General features: G+C 35.7%; 2 protein-coding genes and 1 non-coding gene across 6 annotated transcripts; 1 reads left to right on the top strand and 2 right to left on the bottom strand.

Moving 5' to 3' along the window:
* Nucleotides 1–3,368: 3,368 nt before the first annotated feature.
* Nucleotides 3,369–3,564, bottom strand: LOC118052470 (U2 spliceosomal RNA). The gene has a single exon (XR_004688194.1). It is a non-coding gene; the product is annotated as a U2 spliceosomal RNA (small nuclear RNA).
* Nucleotides 3,565–3,710: 146 nt separating this feature from the next.
* On the top strand, nt 3,711–4,984 carry LOC118052232 (uncharacterized). Its single transcript, XM_035063125.2, has one exon. The coding sequence runs from the start codon at nt 4,155–4,157 to the stop codon at nt 4,905–4,907; it is 753 nt and encodes a 250-aa protein (XP_034919016.1). The 5' UTR covers nt 3,711–4,154; the 3' UTR covers nt 4,908–4,984.
* Nucleotides 4,985–5,724: 740 nt separating this feature from the next.
* Nucleotides 5,725–15,503, bottom strand: LOC118052208 (SAC3 family protein A). Of its 4 annotated transcripts, none has more exons than XM_035063075.2 (14): nt 15,404–15,503; nt 14,978–15,055; nt 13,560–14,495; nt 11,830–12,261; nt 10,941–11,042; nt 9,893–9,990; nt 9,605–9,764; nt 8,974–9,465; nt 8,192–8,332; nt 8,041–8,100; nt 7,199–7,329; nt 6,847–6,980; nt 6,535–6,767; nt 5,725–6,239 (listed from the first exon to the last, which is right to left on the bottom strand). In XM_035063075.2, exons 2-14 carry the CDS (start codon nt 15,041–15,043, stop codon nt 6,138–6,140), a joined length of 3,087 nt encoding a protein of 1,028 aa, XP_034918966.1. In that variant the 5' UTR covers nt 15,044–15,055; nt 15,404–15,503; the 3' UTR covers nt 5,725–6,137. The 4 variants fall into 4 exon arrangements, with proteins under 4 accessions (XP_034918966.1, XP_034918967.1, XP_034918965.1 ...); XM_035063076.2 differs by lacking the exon at nt 15,404–15,503 and adding an exon at nt 15,374–15,392; XM_035063074.2 differs by having other exon boundaries at nt 14,978–15,494.
* Between the last annotated feature and the right edge of the window lie 278 nt (nt 15,504–15,781).

The raw sequence follows: 15,781 nt of genomic DNA, 5'->3' as shown, positions 1-15,781 counted from the left end.
GCAAGTAAACAAGAGGTGACAGTGCCTTCGAGACTAGTGGACAAGAAAGCTAAGTTGATGTGCATGCATGGCTAAGATCATGCCAAATAAGTTAATAACATGCATATAATTTATTTATTTTTATTAATATTAGTGTTCGGGCTAGTTTACACATACCTCAACTAGTTTCACATATCTTGATGTTAATGACCATACAAGCCTGTAGTGGCTCTGAAATTTATAAAACTCGAATGAGTAACCTCTAAAGAATAAATATAAGACTTAACTCGTTGAGTTATATCCCTTTAAGATTTAGGTTAACATGTATATAATTAATGAGCATTTTTTTTATATATAAATTTCCATAAAGAATCCAAAGTGAGATGAAAAATTGAGAAAAAAGTCTTATTTATACTTATTTGTATAAGAAATAAGATATAAGATAAATAGCAATATATATTTATAATAAAAGATTTGTTACATATTTATGATTTTTAGGCCTCGCAAGGTAGACCTTCCAATCGGTTTGGACCAAAAAGAAAAGAAAAAAATCCTTCAGAAATTATAGTCATCTTTAACCATACAAGTCTTTAGTGATTTTGAAATTTATAAAACTCGAATTGGTAACCTCTAAAGAATAAATATAAGACTTAACTCGTTGAGTTATATCCCTTTAAGATTTAGGGTTAACATGTATATAATTAATGTGCATTTTTTATATATATAAATTTTCATAAAGAATCCAAAGTGAGATGAAAAATTGAGAAAAAAAGTCTTATTTATACTTATTTGTATAAGATATAAGATAAATAGCAATATATATTTATAATAAAAGATTTGTTACATATTTATGATTTTTAGGCCTCGCAAGGTAGACCTTCCAGTCGGTTTGGACCAAAAAGAAAAGAAAAAAATCCTTCAGAAATTATAGTCATCTTTAATTTCTAGTCACCAATACACGCCATATATTCTCGGTGTAAACGTACAAAAATAAAAAAAAGCACATAAAAGAGTGGTCATTCATTCATTGTTTTATTATTTCTTTATTAGATAAAACACATAAAAGCACTTCAAATAAATTTAATAGCTATTATATTTTATATTCTTTATTAGATAAAACAAAGAAAAGCACCTCAAATAAATTTATTATATTCATTATTAGATAGAACACATAAAAGCACTCCTCATAAAAACACATAAAAAAAAAAAACCCATCTGAACAATAAATAAATCATATCGAAATGTTTTATTGTTAACTCGTTGACAATACCTTGTGCTAGGCCCAAACTAGTTTTTGGTGTAAAAGATGTTGTGTTAATTGCTTAAGTTCGAAGAGTGGCCCAGACTCCCAATAATCTCGTGGAAGCTAAAACATGTGCAGCCCAAACCAATAACATCAAGCCTTGTTCTAAGCCCATCAACTGTATTTTGGGACTCCTAGACCCTCCCATTTTAAAATCAATTATTATTTTTTCACACGTGATTCGACTAGTAATATTTTTTTTTTCAATTTCTAACAGATTATTTAAACTTATTTATAAATTAATCAATCACAATTTTTTTTATTAAATATCCTTTTATCTTAAATAATTTTACATAAATTTTAAAAATCATAATTAAATTAATTTGATTAACGTTTAACTTGATTAAATATTAGGTACATGAGTTGAATTATCTTTCAGAATTTTAAATACATATAACTAATAAAAATCTTAATTACTGAAATATTTTCAATTGATATTATATTTTCACGCCTTTTTTATTTTAACTATTTCTTTATAATTATATGTGACTTGATTTTAAATTAACAATAGATAAATGAATATGCATTTTACTAGTTGAGTTTTTAATAAAGACTTTGTTACATGAGCTACATAGTCAAGGTCTCGTTTAATAATTTACTAAACTTTAATAGAATTTTTATTTCATTTTAATTAGACGATGAGTGTAGAAAGAAAAAAAGGGGGGGGGCTTAAGAAATGTTAACAGTGATAATAAAAATTAAAAATATAATAACAAATAATCTATTTATTTTCAAAATGTCGTGTTTTCAAATACAAGGTTGGGCAACGCATACCATCCTAGTTGCAGTATACCAGTGAACACTCAATGGAAAAATGTATATAAATGACACTGTAATTCGTAGTCACAAGAGCTGAGAGGATACTTAGTCGCTTCAATTTCTATTTATAGGTACGGCTCTCAATATTACTTCGTGTTTTCCCGATGTGGGATTGAACACCTCTTAATTGCACTGCTTTTCTTTCCTCCATTGCCGCTTTGTTCACGACTCGTGATTTGCTGCTATTTTCTCGTTCTTACGATTATATACTTGTATTGAAAGAGCATGTGATTAGCTTGGAGATACAATCTAACTATTTGCCTTGATAGCTTTTGCTTTTAAGGCAAAGTTATGGAAAGTCTTCAACTTTGAATGGTCAAACAATATAAAAAATCACACATGCAACTCTGAAAAACCCTAGGATCCTTTGATATTCGCACTGAAAAAGGCAGGTATAACTTGATCAAATTCCATGTTTGTTAGAAATTAAATTCTTCCATTACGTCTCGTGTATGTGCCGCTAAAGTCATCAACTTTGTTTTGAATCCTCTAGCACAGGTTGGAGATCATAAGCACCTAGTCTTTGTTATTGTACCCAGTTTTGAGGATCGCAGGATTCCCTTTTTTGATGCTGTTATAGGTTATTTTGTTGATTTTCTTCGTTTTCTATTAGATCAAATTTAAATATAACGAAAAAAAAATGCTATCTGGATGGCCGAACGCGAGGACTAAATAAAGCAGATTTGAGTGGATTGAAGCCCTTAGAATTAAGCAGAGCACCCCACCATAAGCCAACCCATACCATGCCTAAATTGGTACCCTGTCTATACATCCAATTGGCACCTGGGTATCCATTTACAAGTTGCAGATTCAGAGCACATCATCTATTAACAATTTTTCTGGGACAAAAAAAGAAAAAAAAAGGGAACAGTCCTTCAAAACTTGGACTTGCTAACATTTTATACTCTATGAAAGCATATAAATGTGATGGATTAGCAAAGAAATTCCGACTATAAATCATAATAAAAGATTTAACTTTCCAAGTGGTTCTAGCAGGTACGAAAGTCATCTTGCAAATAATAAATGCATCTCTTAGAGATGAACAACATTTTATACTCTATCAAATAACATTTTATTATTCAGAGATGAACAATGTCTTAGGCCAAAGCCTTTAATTTTCCTCCCAAAATAGGGCCTGTATCCCACGGTTCGAGACGGCGATAAAGTTTTCACGCTTCAGAAAAGATGCCTAGATCACAGTAACCATATCCAATTTAACAGACAAAATAGGAGATCGTTAAAAACAATAAAATTTCGTCTTTCATTTGAAGGGCGCGCCAGGCCCTTGCAGTAGTGCAACGCATGGGCGACGCTTGAGGATCCCAGTAGCAAGCTACTGTGATGGACCCTCCCCTTTAAAAATTTAATTTAATATCGTGTGGACCTATAGCCCACGTATCAGATATTAAACTGATAAGAACAGATACTACACTTGATCTTAGCCAAAAGGCCGAGAAAGGTATGATTTGAACTGAGTCTTCAATTGCTTTTTATAGGCACAGCTCTCAACAGTATTTTATGATTTATCGATGTGGGATTTGAGCACCTACCTACCTTTCTTTCACTTCTTCATTCTCTTCTCCTTTCGAATCCTCCTGTATTAAAAGCATATTTTTTCTGTGTATATGATTTCTCAACTGAATAAAAGGATACAGCTCAAAAAAAGTATTGCTGTCAACAACAAATTTCAGTCACAAGTTCTAGGATGGCTCAATTACCAACAACTGCTTGGCACTTAGGTTAATTCATTGTACATCCACTCTCCTTGTTCAAATGTTATAATAGTTCAGGGTTGGTGCTAAATCTACGACAATCCTTGCGCCACAGAAATCTCTCAGCTCTGCAACCCTGACATTGATGCAGGTATAGAAGAAGACTCTACAAATGTGTAGGCTCAATCCTCCTTGCATATGGTACGAAAAACAAAATCCCCTAAATCTCAAATTAGGCCGATGTTGGACCAATACCTATCGCATCAAACCTCTCAGTAAGTCCATTTAAATACATTTGTGTGAGCAGGAAGACGATGACATAACCACGAGAAAAGATTTTCATGACGACAACACTACCCATAAATCAAGTACAAACAGCAACCCTCACTACGCCTTTCACTAACGAACCACTCCCGCCACAAAAAAGAAATGACAGACTTATCCAAACAAAACAACACAAGCTAAGAGATAACACTTCCACCATAAATTCATCAATGGCTGCGCTACCATCCTCTCCTTCTCTGCAACTCTCAACAACAACCATATCAGCAACCCATTTCCCTTATCCTCGTGCCGCGTTCCCAACCAAACCTCACGCGCCCAAACAACCCTCCATCACCCGCGCCACCACAGATGACAACAAAGGAGACACCACCCAAGAGCCCGAGCCGAAACCCGGATCCGCATCCGACGACCAATTTGAGAGCCGCCTGTCCCAGGTCCGACTCCGTTACAGAAGCGGGACCGGCAAGAAAGCAGAGCTCCGGAAAGCAAAGAAAGGGAAATCTGGGTCCGGGTCAGGATCGGGAATGTACCTGCCTCCAGTTCCTTTAAAGAAATCGGTTTCTGACGGGTTAAAAGTGGAATTCGGGTTTAGCCCGTACAGTGAAAGGGTAAACGGGCGAATCGCAATTCTTGGGCTATTAGCTTTGTTATTAGTAGAGCTTGCAACGGGTAAAAGTGTAATTAATTATCACACTCCAACAATTGTGGTTATTCAGATTTATTTTGTAGCTGCAGTGACTGCTTTGAATGTTAAGTACGAGAAAGAGAAGGTTAGCATCTGGCCTGAGTCTGCTCCTAGTGAGGAATGAATGACTAAATTGTTAGCAAAGAAAAATGATGTTTTAACACCATTTCTTTTCTGTAATATTAGTTTGTTTTGAAGCCATGTTTAGGTTACGCCAGTTTTTTATTTCATTGTTTATTCATGGATGAGGCAGATGAATTATGATTTTTTTTTTTTTAAAAAAAAAAAATTGACTTGATGGAAATAAATTTTAGACATTTTCATCAGATAAAAATTTATTGGCGTGTTCTGTTCTTTGAATGTGTTTTCATTTGGAATGCTAGACGTTCTTGATGGAAATATGTTGGACCTATACGTTTCTGGAATGCATCGCTTCTATTTATTCGTCGGATGAAAACAGGAATTAAAAAAAAAAAAACTATGCATACTGGCAAGATCGGGAGAAATGCTGCAAAAATTACCCAGCATTTGACATATTTTAAGGCCTTCAAGTTATTAATAATAATAGAGACGGGTTTCTTAGGTTTTTGTTGTTAAGAGTTTTCTTTTTGAAATATTATTTTTAATACCAATTCTAATGACCCTCTGATCAGTTTTTTAGTTATTTCTTAGTAATTAAAATCCATTTAAAATAAAAATCAATACTTTTAAATCAATCGAGGATTCTAGAGAGCATGTTTCAGACATCTAAGAATGATTCTTCTGAAATATCTCGTAAAGGAATTTTTTTACCGGATGCGTCACAGTCCAATCAGTAGGAACAGTGTAAAGGCATTGTAGAAGAGGGCTTCCCTAAAACTGACGTGGCATTCTCTTAAACTCGTTCAATATATGGAGGTCATCTTATAGAAGAAGCAAATCAAGCAACCATTGCACGTGAATGCCCAAAAAAATCATTGACTTTCATTAATATAAAATACAACAAAATTCATGTTTCTTATTTCCCTTCATCATCAAGTATATTTAACATGTTTTGTCTTCCCCGAGAAAGAATGAATCATTGTTAACAAAAACAAACAACCTAGTCATAAGTTCTAGTGCCAGTTCGGTGCCCTCGGCAACCCTAGGCATATCATTTCCGAGGGGAATTTGTGTGCTCTATTTCATTTTGTGTTCCAACTCTATACATCTGTGATCTACCCTCTCTAAAGTTACAGGCAACCTCCACAAGCTTGAGCTAAACTCCTCAGGCCAGAAAATAGCCCTGCCCCCGCCCCTGCTTGTTGAGGGCAGCATAGATATTGCCATGGTTTTCTTACCATGCTGTCTATATAATTAATTTCAATCACCTTGGCTACAAGGATGTCCGTGTCAGAAAATCATTGACAGCCAGATTAGCATCTCCATGGGCCACAGCATCTTCAGGTTCCGGCATGTATAGACTGGAGGATGAAGCCTGCACATCAAAAATCCAACATTTGGTCCTTGTGAAACTAAAAAAATGCATAAACCCATAAGCTTCTATTGTGTTTGGTCCTTTTTGTACAAAGTGCAAACCAGAGACAGTAAAAATTATAAAATGGACCAAAAAAACACACCGAGGGAATGCCTTGAGAAATTTAAGCTTTCTTTTTCACTGGGCAAGTGATGGGAAATAAAGAAGCATCTAAAGCTCAGTGCCATAGCTGTAATTAGGCACCAGGCGAACGTTATTTGTTTTTGTGAAAATATTATGGTTAGATCGAGGATACCTTTGTATCAAGCTGTATCTCTCCACAGCTATCTGAGGTAAGGCAAGCACCATGTGTATTCATCCATTCCACACACTCCACTAATCCTGACCCATCCGAGTCCTTCTCATCATTTCCATCACTTGTTCTGGAGAAGCCCAAAACCCGTGCAATGTAAGAAATAGGTATTGTAGGGCGATATGACCGGGACATGCAACTCACAGCCTTGTAACGCATCTTTTCAACATAGAGATCTGTAAGAGGACAAAATTTCTTGTCAATAATGAATTGTCAATGTGAAATTTTGAAAATAGGAGAGTTGCTAATGCCCACCCATAAGGCAGGTGTTCAAGTTAGGACCATCCTTGTAAAGTCTGAAAAACATAACATAGTTTCCCGAAGTGACAGCTGCACGAACAGCAAGAGCATGTTTAACAGCTTTATCCTTCTTCGCCCCCTCAGTTAATCTGGAAAATCAAAACAGTAGCATTTAAATTATAGAAAAATCATTTTGAGTCCATAATAAATGAATCAAACTGATCTAAATTGATTATCCTAGAGTCAGCAGGTGGAAATTAAACTTGGATGCAGTTACCAATAAAAAAACTAAGTGTGCAACGAAAGGACAATTCAGTACATAGAACATCAGTATAACCAAAATTCTCATTCAGCAAATGTCACCAACCTTGACATTGATGATACAAGATCTCTGTGGTTATTTGAGTGCAATATAACACATAGTAAGTTATAAGCTGCGAACTCCATATGACATCCTTCAATTCCTTCAGCATAGAGGGTTTTCAACTGCGATTGACACTGAAACAAAATAGAGAAAGTAAGCAAAACTTATAAGCAGCTAAAACAATCACAGTCATCATATGCAAAGAAAATTTAACATGGAATTGGAGAAACAACTGCTTCATTGTTTCTGATACCCCATTTACTTCAGACTCAAACTGCAATAAAGTACAAGCTTCTACACTATAAGAGACTTGACATGAACCAGAAAGAAAGAAACACTAATATAAGAACACCATGTCAGAGTAGAAGTTGCAAAACAATACATGTAAATAAATTAAAGCAATGGGGTATGGATATGTCCACAATGAAAAGTTTCATTGATGACAGAACACAACAAAAAGCTGCATGGTAGATAAAAGCTATAAAGCACAATTTCTCTACATGTTTTCAAATCGTTCAGCCACTATTAACGTAACTAAACATCATTTTTCAACCTAGACAAATTTTTATGGCCTTGCATGTAATGCTTAGGCATAATTATTAGCATGCAGACTCTTCTGCAAAGTGCAATATCCCAAAGGAAATTATCTGGCTGATTACTTGGAACAAAAAAAAATGTGCAAACAGAAAACCACTTCTAGTCTCAGGAAGGACATGGACGAATGAGTAACGCAGCATATTCTCAACAGGGGTTTGACAAAAGTCCAGCCAACACAATGAACTAAAGAAAAACGAATTAAAAAAAGTGGTTTATCCGTTTATGGCCATGTCAATAGCCTCATCAACCTGATTATACTCAGGCAAGTCCCCTGCTTCCAGTGATAATCGAGCATGCGTTTCATACACCTGAATGTACAAAAACAAAACTAAATAAAGACTCAAAAAAAAAAGAACAGGAAAGTTTTCATGTTGCATGGAAACATAGTATCATACATACCTTAACTGTTAGCTGATTCTGTATTCGTTGAACAGTTAGATCTTGACGAATAGACTTCAACTGGTCGCATTTATACAGGTAATTCTTCTGAGAATTCTGAACCATAAGCAGAGCTTTTTCTAGCACTTCTTCTGGTCTCACCTGTAAAGCAGTTTGGATTTAGACCAAACAAAACACAATGTGTGTGCGTGTGCACGCGCAACTCATCTTTCGCTTGAAATGTGAGAGGAAAATGAATGGAATGGAAAAGTGTGAGAAATATTTTCTCTTTAACTTGCGCACACAACACGTGTTTGTGTGACTCATCTTTTCCTTGGGAGGACAGAGGAAAATGAATGGAACAGAAAAATGTGAGGAAAGCCTTCTCCTTGGATCCACAAAAGCCAACCAATCCAATTGGGAAAGAAAATGCAGAAGAGTTTGATTCAAAAAGATAGATTTCAAAGTTTAACTTGATTCTAAATTCAAAATAGCATCTCATGGGGAAAAAAAAAGTTAACAGTAAAGTAAATCCTCCCACCCAGAAAACAAATTAAAAAAGAAAAAATCCTTCCCTTTCTTCTCTTCTTCTCTACAAACAAGGGAAAACAAATTTTATCCTTCACTCCTCCCATTTCCCTCTCTTCCAAAACAAAAAATAGGAAGATATAAATATTTTCCTCGTCTATTGTTTCCCACCATTTTCCTTCCTCTCATCTTTCCTCTCTCCCAAAAAAGAGGCAATTTCTGTTCATTTAAGGATGCAAAGCAATGGAAACAACATAAAGATGTTAGATAATTACAGTGGAAGGATCAGGTGCAGAAGTTAGGCGCAAATAACGTTTCTCAATTTCCTGGCAGGTACCCTTGACAGTTAGTGCATCCCAATCAATGTCTTCAACGGCTTTGCTTCCACTGTCATCAAAACTTTTGTTAAGCATCAACGCACTAGCCCGCCTACTGTACAAGTTTTCAGCACCTGCATTTTTTTGTTTGAGGTGATTAATTTCAGCTCGATGTCCTTGTCCTTTTTCAAATCGCTTAGATCGACTTTCACGTCTCTTTTTTTCCTCTGGTGTATTTGCAATTGATATTGCACTAGAATAATAAGCAGTTAAACTTTGCTCCTTATCACTATCACTTGATGCATCATTATTTGCAGCATTCAAACCATCAGCTAGATGCTGCCTCTTAGCTGGCCTCTGAGTATTTTTACTTGGAAATCTTTGCTCCAATAAAGAAAACTTCATATTATTCAAAGCATTCCACTTGCTCTCAGAATTCACACTTGGAGGCTGCATAGTTAAACAAGTTAACAAATGATTTAAACAAGATGCAGAGAACACTTCCACGCTCAAAATACAGAAGCCAATATGACTCCAAAAAACTAATGAGTGATGAGAAGGGAGAAAAGATGAGAGAAACAAGATGTACCTTTCTTTCCCAACCATCATATTTTACAATATCATTACTGATGGAAACAGGCTTATCAACCGATTTCTCTTCTGGTAAAGGCTCCCATCTACTTTTAGATCGTCTACCTGGACTCCTTTTATACCTCGATAATGAAGAAACAGGAGTGGGACATTGTGAGCTGCAACCATAAAAGTTCAGCAAATATCTATATCAACCTATAATGGCTAAAAGGTCAGATATGAGATAGATCACAAGAATTATTTCAGCTGTAGTATTAAGAGGAGAGAGCAACTAAAATGGTCATACTCCATGTTGACAGCCTCAGCATTTGGTATTGCAAAAAGAGGCTCTGCATCCCAGTCCCGAGTGTTAAGTGTACCATCAGCAGTTGCCTTCGTAATGATCTGAAAAAAAGAAAAAAAAAATGATATACATGCTATCAAAAATCAGAAAGAAGTAGCAAACCAGAAACTGTGGCAATTTAAACATCTAGAGGAAAACCAAGTTACTGAAGCTCAATAAGACAGAAGACCGGACAGAATATGATGCAACAGAGAAGTTTCAGCAGATATAACCTCAAAAAGTTTAGAGGTCAAATCCACAAATAGCTTTTAGAATACGGCGCTTTCTGGATTTGGATGATTAGAACAAAACTAAAATGAACAGAGTTGATAAAGATGCAAGGCAGTTAGCAGAAATATGGCATTAAAGACTTTATGGAGTTAGTTGTGGACACTCCCAAAATAGTGTATCAGACTTCATACCAGAGTTTCAGATGGATGAGGACAAGCATCTACCTATAGTCCACTATTCTGAAATCTTATGATTTCTTTATATTTAATCAATTTCAGTGATTTATTTGAATCTCTAGCCACTATCTCACTTATCATATCACATATTGGCCAAGACATGGGCAGATAGATCATGGGGGGACAGGCAGCCCAACAAAATTTGAAACTCTATCAAATTTCTTCCTTGCAACAAGATGACTTCTTTCAAAATGCAGCCTCTAGTTCCACTATAAGATTCTGCTTGTCGAAAGGAAGGTATTTTTTCATCTTAATATGTTAATTTTTAAATAAAGTTTTAGAATCAAGAAAGACTTCTTTCTCGCTGTCCACATGCATTAAATATATATATAGACCATGTTAAACCATATGTTGACAATCTATTCGTTCCAAGTCAGGATGAATGGATTCCTAGAGGTTATATAAGTGCTGGAGTATCAATTTCAAACTTAAAAATCCTTCTGAAGGAGAAAACAAAGGTGAAAAAAGGAAAATGAGCATATGCTATTGCACACTTTAAAGGCAACAGTTGATGCTAGAATAGCTTATAGACAAATGCAATTTACCTCCTTCATGATAGCCTGACAAGCTACCCTTTGTGTATCATCTTTACAGAGATTGAAAGCTCTTTCAACATAACGACGCAGTGAGTTAGGAAACATTCCAGGCTGCAAGAAACAAGTGATTAATGATGCATGAAATCAATATTCAGACAATAGTTTTTACAGAACAATGAATGATAAAAGACCATTTGTGAAAAAAAGAAAGCTTCTTGGAAAAATTCCTCTTTTTCCTTCTTTTGAGAAAAAAAGTGTTTTTGTCACTGCCTATGGACAAAAACATGAATCCTTGTACAACATCTTCAAAGCATCATGCTTTATACCCAAAGCATAGAGGTTTAGTCTAAATATGGAATGTGAACAGAGAAAGGAAACTTCTCTCCATAAAAATTGGTTAAGAGGGATTAAGTCAGGAATTGTTCTGATAAGTGTATAGAGACATATAGCCATACACCAGCCCAACCGCACAACCCCCTCTTCAATCAACCCAACTCGGCTACTACTCGAGGTCAAAAACCACCCACAGCTTCTTTCTCATCAATGCTGCTTGCATAGATATTAAAGGATTTTTTTTTAACCATCACATCTACGAATACACACCTACCTTTTCAGCATAACCTAAGTCTTTAGCTTAGAAACAACAAAAGAATTGGTAACACCCCTACATTAAACCACATGCTATGAAAACAAAGCAGATCTGGACCCTTCTAAAATCTTCTAACATCTAGAATACCAGGATCATAATCTGAAACTGTTCTGGCAAAATGCACTACAGAGACATTACTAGTAAATTACAATTTTTTTAGACTTTTTGGTGGGTATCTCAACGACAAATTAAAAATAAGTGTGGAAACATTAAATTTAGAAGGACGAGTTGATAAGAAACCAATATCACCTTAAGCATGGAATTAGTCGCATCATTAGACAACACTTTGTCATTTGGCTTTGGCATCGACACACTGATATAAGCAGGTTTTGCTGCTGCACTGTTCGTAGGGCCATCCTTGTTGGTTTTTGATAAACCCAAAGCCAAATTTGAAGCAATTCTAGGATTTGTTGGAATCTGCATTCTGCTTACCCTTCGAGTATCTAAAGACGGAGCATTTTGCAGAGTTGATTGATAACTCTGGGTCACCTGATGAGCTGCAGGAAATTGTGAATTGGGAGCTTGTGGAGCAGTCTGTTGTTGTTCCTGAATATTATCATATGAAGCTTTTGACTCAAGAGAAATTTGGAAGTGTGGTTGCATAGGACTAGCATGGTGATTTTGAAAGCTTGGAGTCCCTTGTTTCCAGCCATTATGTGTGCTACTGATAGTTGCACCGGTCTGACAATAAAACCAGAAAAGACGACATTAATTAGAGTAACCAAACTTTTGTTGTGAAATAATTGACTGATCCAACACAATAATACAGTATAATATGCTGCAAACCACAATAAAGTCAAATGAGGATTTCATGTATCTATTGCAACTACAACTGCATGTCTGAACAATTAATTGAGGATTGAACTACAAAACATTCTCAAGAGATAAGAAGGAACCCATATGAAGAAAGAAGCCACATAGAAACAAGAGCCGTATAACATGTCTGAACAAGTCATCTCTAGTAGAGGGCATCATATAGACAGATTAAAAGCATTTGAAAGCTATCATTGATATGAAATAATATCAGAATCAATTAGGCATATGATAATAATCTAGCGACCAGATATGATTCTATATCACAATCACAGTATCATGTTTTGACAGCAAACCTGAAAGAATCTATATCACAAAAATGTTATCCTCTAATACCCATGCCTTCTGAATCAACACCAAATTAGGACATAATTTTAGAATACATATTTTAAATTAATAAAGAAAAACACCATGGAGTAACAAAACTCCACAAATCTCTAACAGTTCAGCATCCCTTAGAAGCCTAACAATTTCTCAAGAACTGCAAATTTCACTAACATAAAACTTCCTCGCTCTCTTTTACCTGGTTCTTTAAAACCCGCAAAGATAGCATGCTGCAATTATTTGGGAGAGGAAAAAAACAGACAATGTCCAGAACATTTCCACCAGTCTAGCCACATCGTAAAATATATGCATCTTATTAAAACATGAGAAAGTGCATTTTGCATGTGTCATTTTACATTACAAGGGAAGAAATAGTCGTGTTTAAATAGAGCACTTCAAAACTCTTTTCCCAACCCACTCTGTAATTTCAGAAACTACAACATGCATTTTTTTAAAGTCTAGTGGAAAAATCATTCCTGTTGGTTAGTAACAAATTTTTTAAATGTGATCCACAGCAAGGAAACAATTCTCATGCAACAACAGCATCCTAAATGCTCAAATACCAGATTCCAATCAAACTGAACCCAGGAAGTTATATACTAACCCTCCCTGATATCCTTCAATCTAGTCCATGGTCATTGATCTCAACCCCCCCCCACCCACCCACCAGACAGGACCTCAGATTGCAATTCAATAATAGAAAACTAATCGGGCAAGGAAAAAGGTCAAAATGCAAAGCTAATCATGAATTAATGATAGAAGTATGGGGAAAATAAGAACAGGAACAAGCACGGATATCTTCATGGTAGCAATTTGCTCTTACTAGCTCCAACATACTATACCTGCAAAGATGGCAATTCAGATGACGCAGATTCAGGCCTCCAAGATGCTGGGGTGAAAGATGCAGGAGGTTGGGTGTTGGAAGTAGGATACACACCAGACACTGCACTTCCCAGGTTAGATGTGCTAGCAGCAGACAAGTGTTCTGTCCCTGGAGCGCAACTAACTTCTGTTTGACTGTAATAATCAGCCCATTGCTTGTAATGCTGCTCGTAGTTCATTGACGTTGAGGCTGCAGTGCCAGAACTATAAGCACTTGTTGTGTCTGGAGCATAGGTTGAATACTGCTGAGATGTATAATTTGCGTTATTGGGATCATTCCACAAGGAAGTCTGATTACTGTATCCACTACTTGGGTAACCTCCAGCTGTCTGATAATCACCAGGATTGTAGTAAGTGGTTGAATAACTTGTTGTCCCAGTATAAGACCCTGTATTCTGAAATGAGGAAAGAGGCTGATAAGGAGCACCTGTGTTTTGATATGCCCCTCCAGTTGAAGAGTACGAATGGCTAGGTTGCTGCTGAGAGTATGAGTGGCTGGGTTGCTGCTGAGAGTATGAGTGGCTGGGTTGCTGCTGAGAGTATGCATGGTTGGGTTGCTGCTGATAACCATTATTATAGTAACTTGAATATCCACTGCTTCCATAACCATATGGATCTGTAGGATTGTATGCTGCATAACTACTGTGATCTTGGGTTACGCTCATCGTTCCTTGAGTCGATGAACCAGCAAGGGATGCAGTATTTAAACTATCTTGAGCACTTCTAGCAAGCTGCTGTGTTTGATGATCATGGTGATAACTGGAATTTGAAAGAATTCCATTCTCTGTAGAGTGATTATCCACTCTATGCATGGTCCATGATGCAGCTTCAGACTCATATGCTGTGGGATTATACGAAGATGTCTGCCCTTGGCTCACATCAACAACATATCGACCCTAAAACAGCAGCAAATAAAAATTATGCTTTAACAATGAGCTTCATAGAGCAGTAAAATTTTACAAGAATTGAAGAAACAAACCAGTTTGGAACATCTAAACTAAACTAGATAATGGCCCAAAAAATTACATTAATATCAGGATCTCAGATAACCTTTAGTTCGAATCCTTTACTAATCTTCGCCATGTTACTAAATAAAAAGATGAATAGAAAACTCTCAACTGCCACTAAAGTTCCTCTCAACAACATGATGACACTAGAGCCAATTCGTTAAAACAAATACAATTTACTTTGGTCCACCATTAGCAATCAATCATATCCAGCAAGTTCAACAACTAACTCAAAAAAAAAAAAAAAAATCTCTTTGCCACCAACTTTCTTAATTTAATACCAAAAAAAATCGAATAAACCTCAGAAAGTACTTCATTTATAAGAAATTACAGTTAATGTTAAAAAAAAAATCCAGCTCTGTGAAACTTACCTCAAGTGAATTAGGGTCCACTGAAGCTATGGTTTGCGTATTAACTCCTTGATTCATCATCAGCATCTACTCAGAATCCTGAATTCGACATATTAAGATCAAATTAAGCTTGAAATAGCATAATTAAGAAGGCCGCGAAACCCTAATTTAGTAGCGATAAATTAAGAGAAAAATCTCGATAGATTAACACGGAGAAAGCAACTGACGAGATCGACGAAGAGAGAGGGAAGTAACAGAAAATGAATGGAGATCAACAAAATAAAAATTAGCAAAAAAACAAAGAGGAGGAAGAGATATTAATTTTGTACGTGTAAACAAACAAAATAATAATAATAATAATAATAGGAAGAAAAAAATACACGTTAAATGTGTTAGAGATAAGGAGAAGAGAAAAACTTTAAATAGAAATAGAGGGACAGATTCAACATTCAAGCAAGGAGCAGTCAATGATAGGTCGTGTTTGGGACCGTGCGTATGTCGTCGATGGCGGTGGAGGAAGATATGATACTATGATTATTTTGGATTTAAGGGGCGGAGTTAGGTTATTATAATTTATTTAGTACGTCAACTTATAAAAAATTGCAACTAGTCGTTTGTGTTTTTCAGTTTGTGCGTGGCATTTAGGACAAAGTGCATGTAGTTTTTGCTTTGTTGATTAAAAAAAATTTCCTCTTTTTTTTCTTCTTTTCCTTTTCCTTTTTCTTTTTATAATAGAAGTTCAAAATGGCTAGCAGCAGTATGAAAATTCATTATGCTGGCTTTGGTTTCCGATAATAAAATTCTCGCTGTTGGGATTTTTTAGGT

Source organism: Populus alba, chromosome 8 (assembly GCF_005239225.2).
Source record: "Populus alba chromosome 8, ASM523922v2, whole genome shotgun sequence".
Taxonomy (NCBI): Eukaryota; Viridiplantae; Streptophyta; class Magnoliopsida; order Malpighiales; family Salicaceae; genus Populus; species Populus alba.
The sequence above is the reverse complement of the archived record's forward strand: the minus strand, read 5'-3'. Positions and strand labels throughout refer to the sequence as shown.

What these genes read in the sequence shown, in the direction of transcription:
- LOC118052232 (XM_035063125.2), top strand. Translation starts at nt 4,155, where the DNA reads ATGACGACAACACTACCCATAAATCAAGTACAAACAGCAACCCTCACT.
- LOC118052208 (XM_035063075.2), bottom strand. Translation starts at nt 15,043, where the DNA reads ATGCTGATGATGAATCAAGGAGTTAATACGCAAACCATAGCTTCAGTG. An exon ending in ATGATGGTTGGGAAAGAAAG is followed by an intron (nt 9,466 to 9,604) that starts GTACATCTTGTT and finishes TTAACTATGCAG; the next exon opens with CCTCCAAGTGTGAATTCTGA. An exon ending in AGAATCAGCTAACAGTTAAG is followed by an intron (nt 8,101 to 8,191) that starts GTATGTATGATA and finishes TTGTACATTCAG; the next exon opens with GTGTATGAAACGCATGCTCG.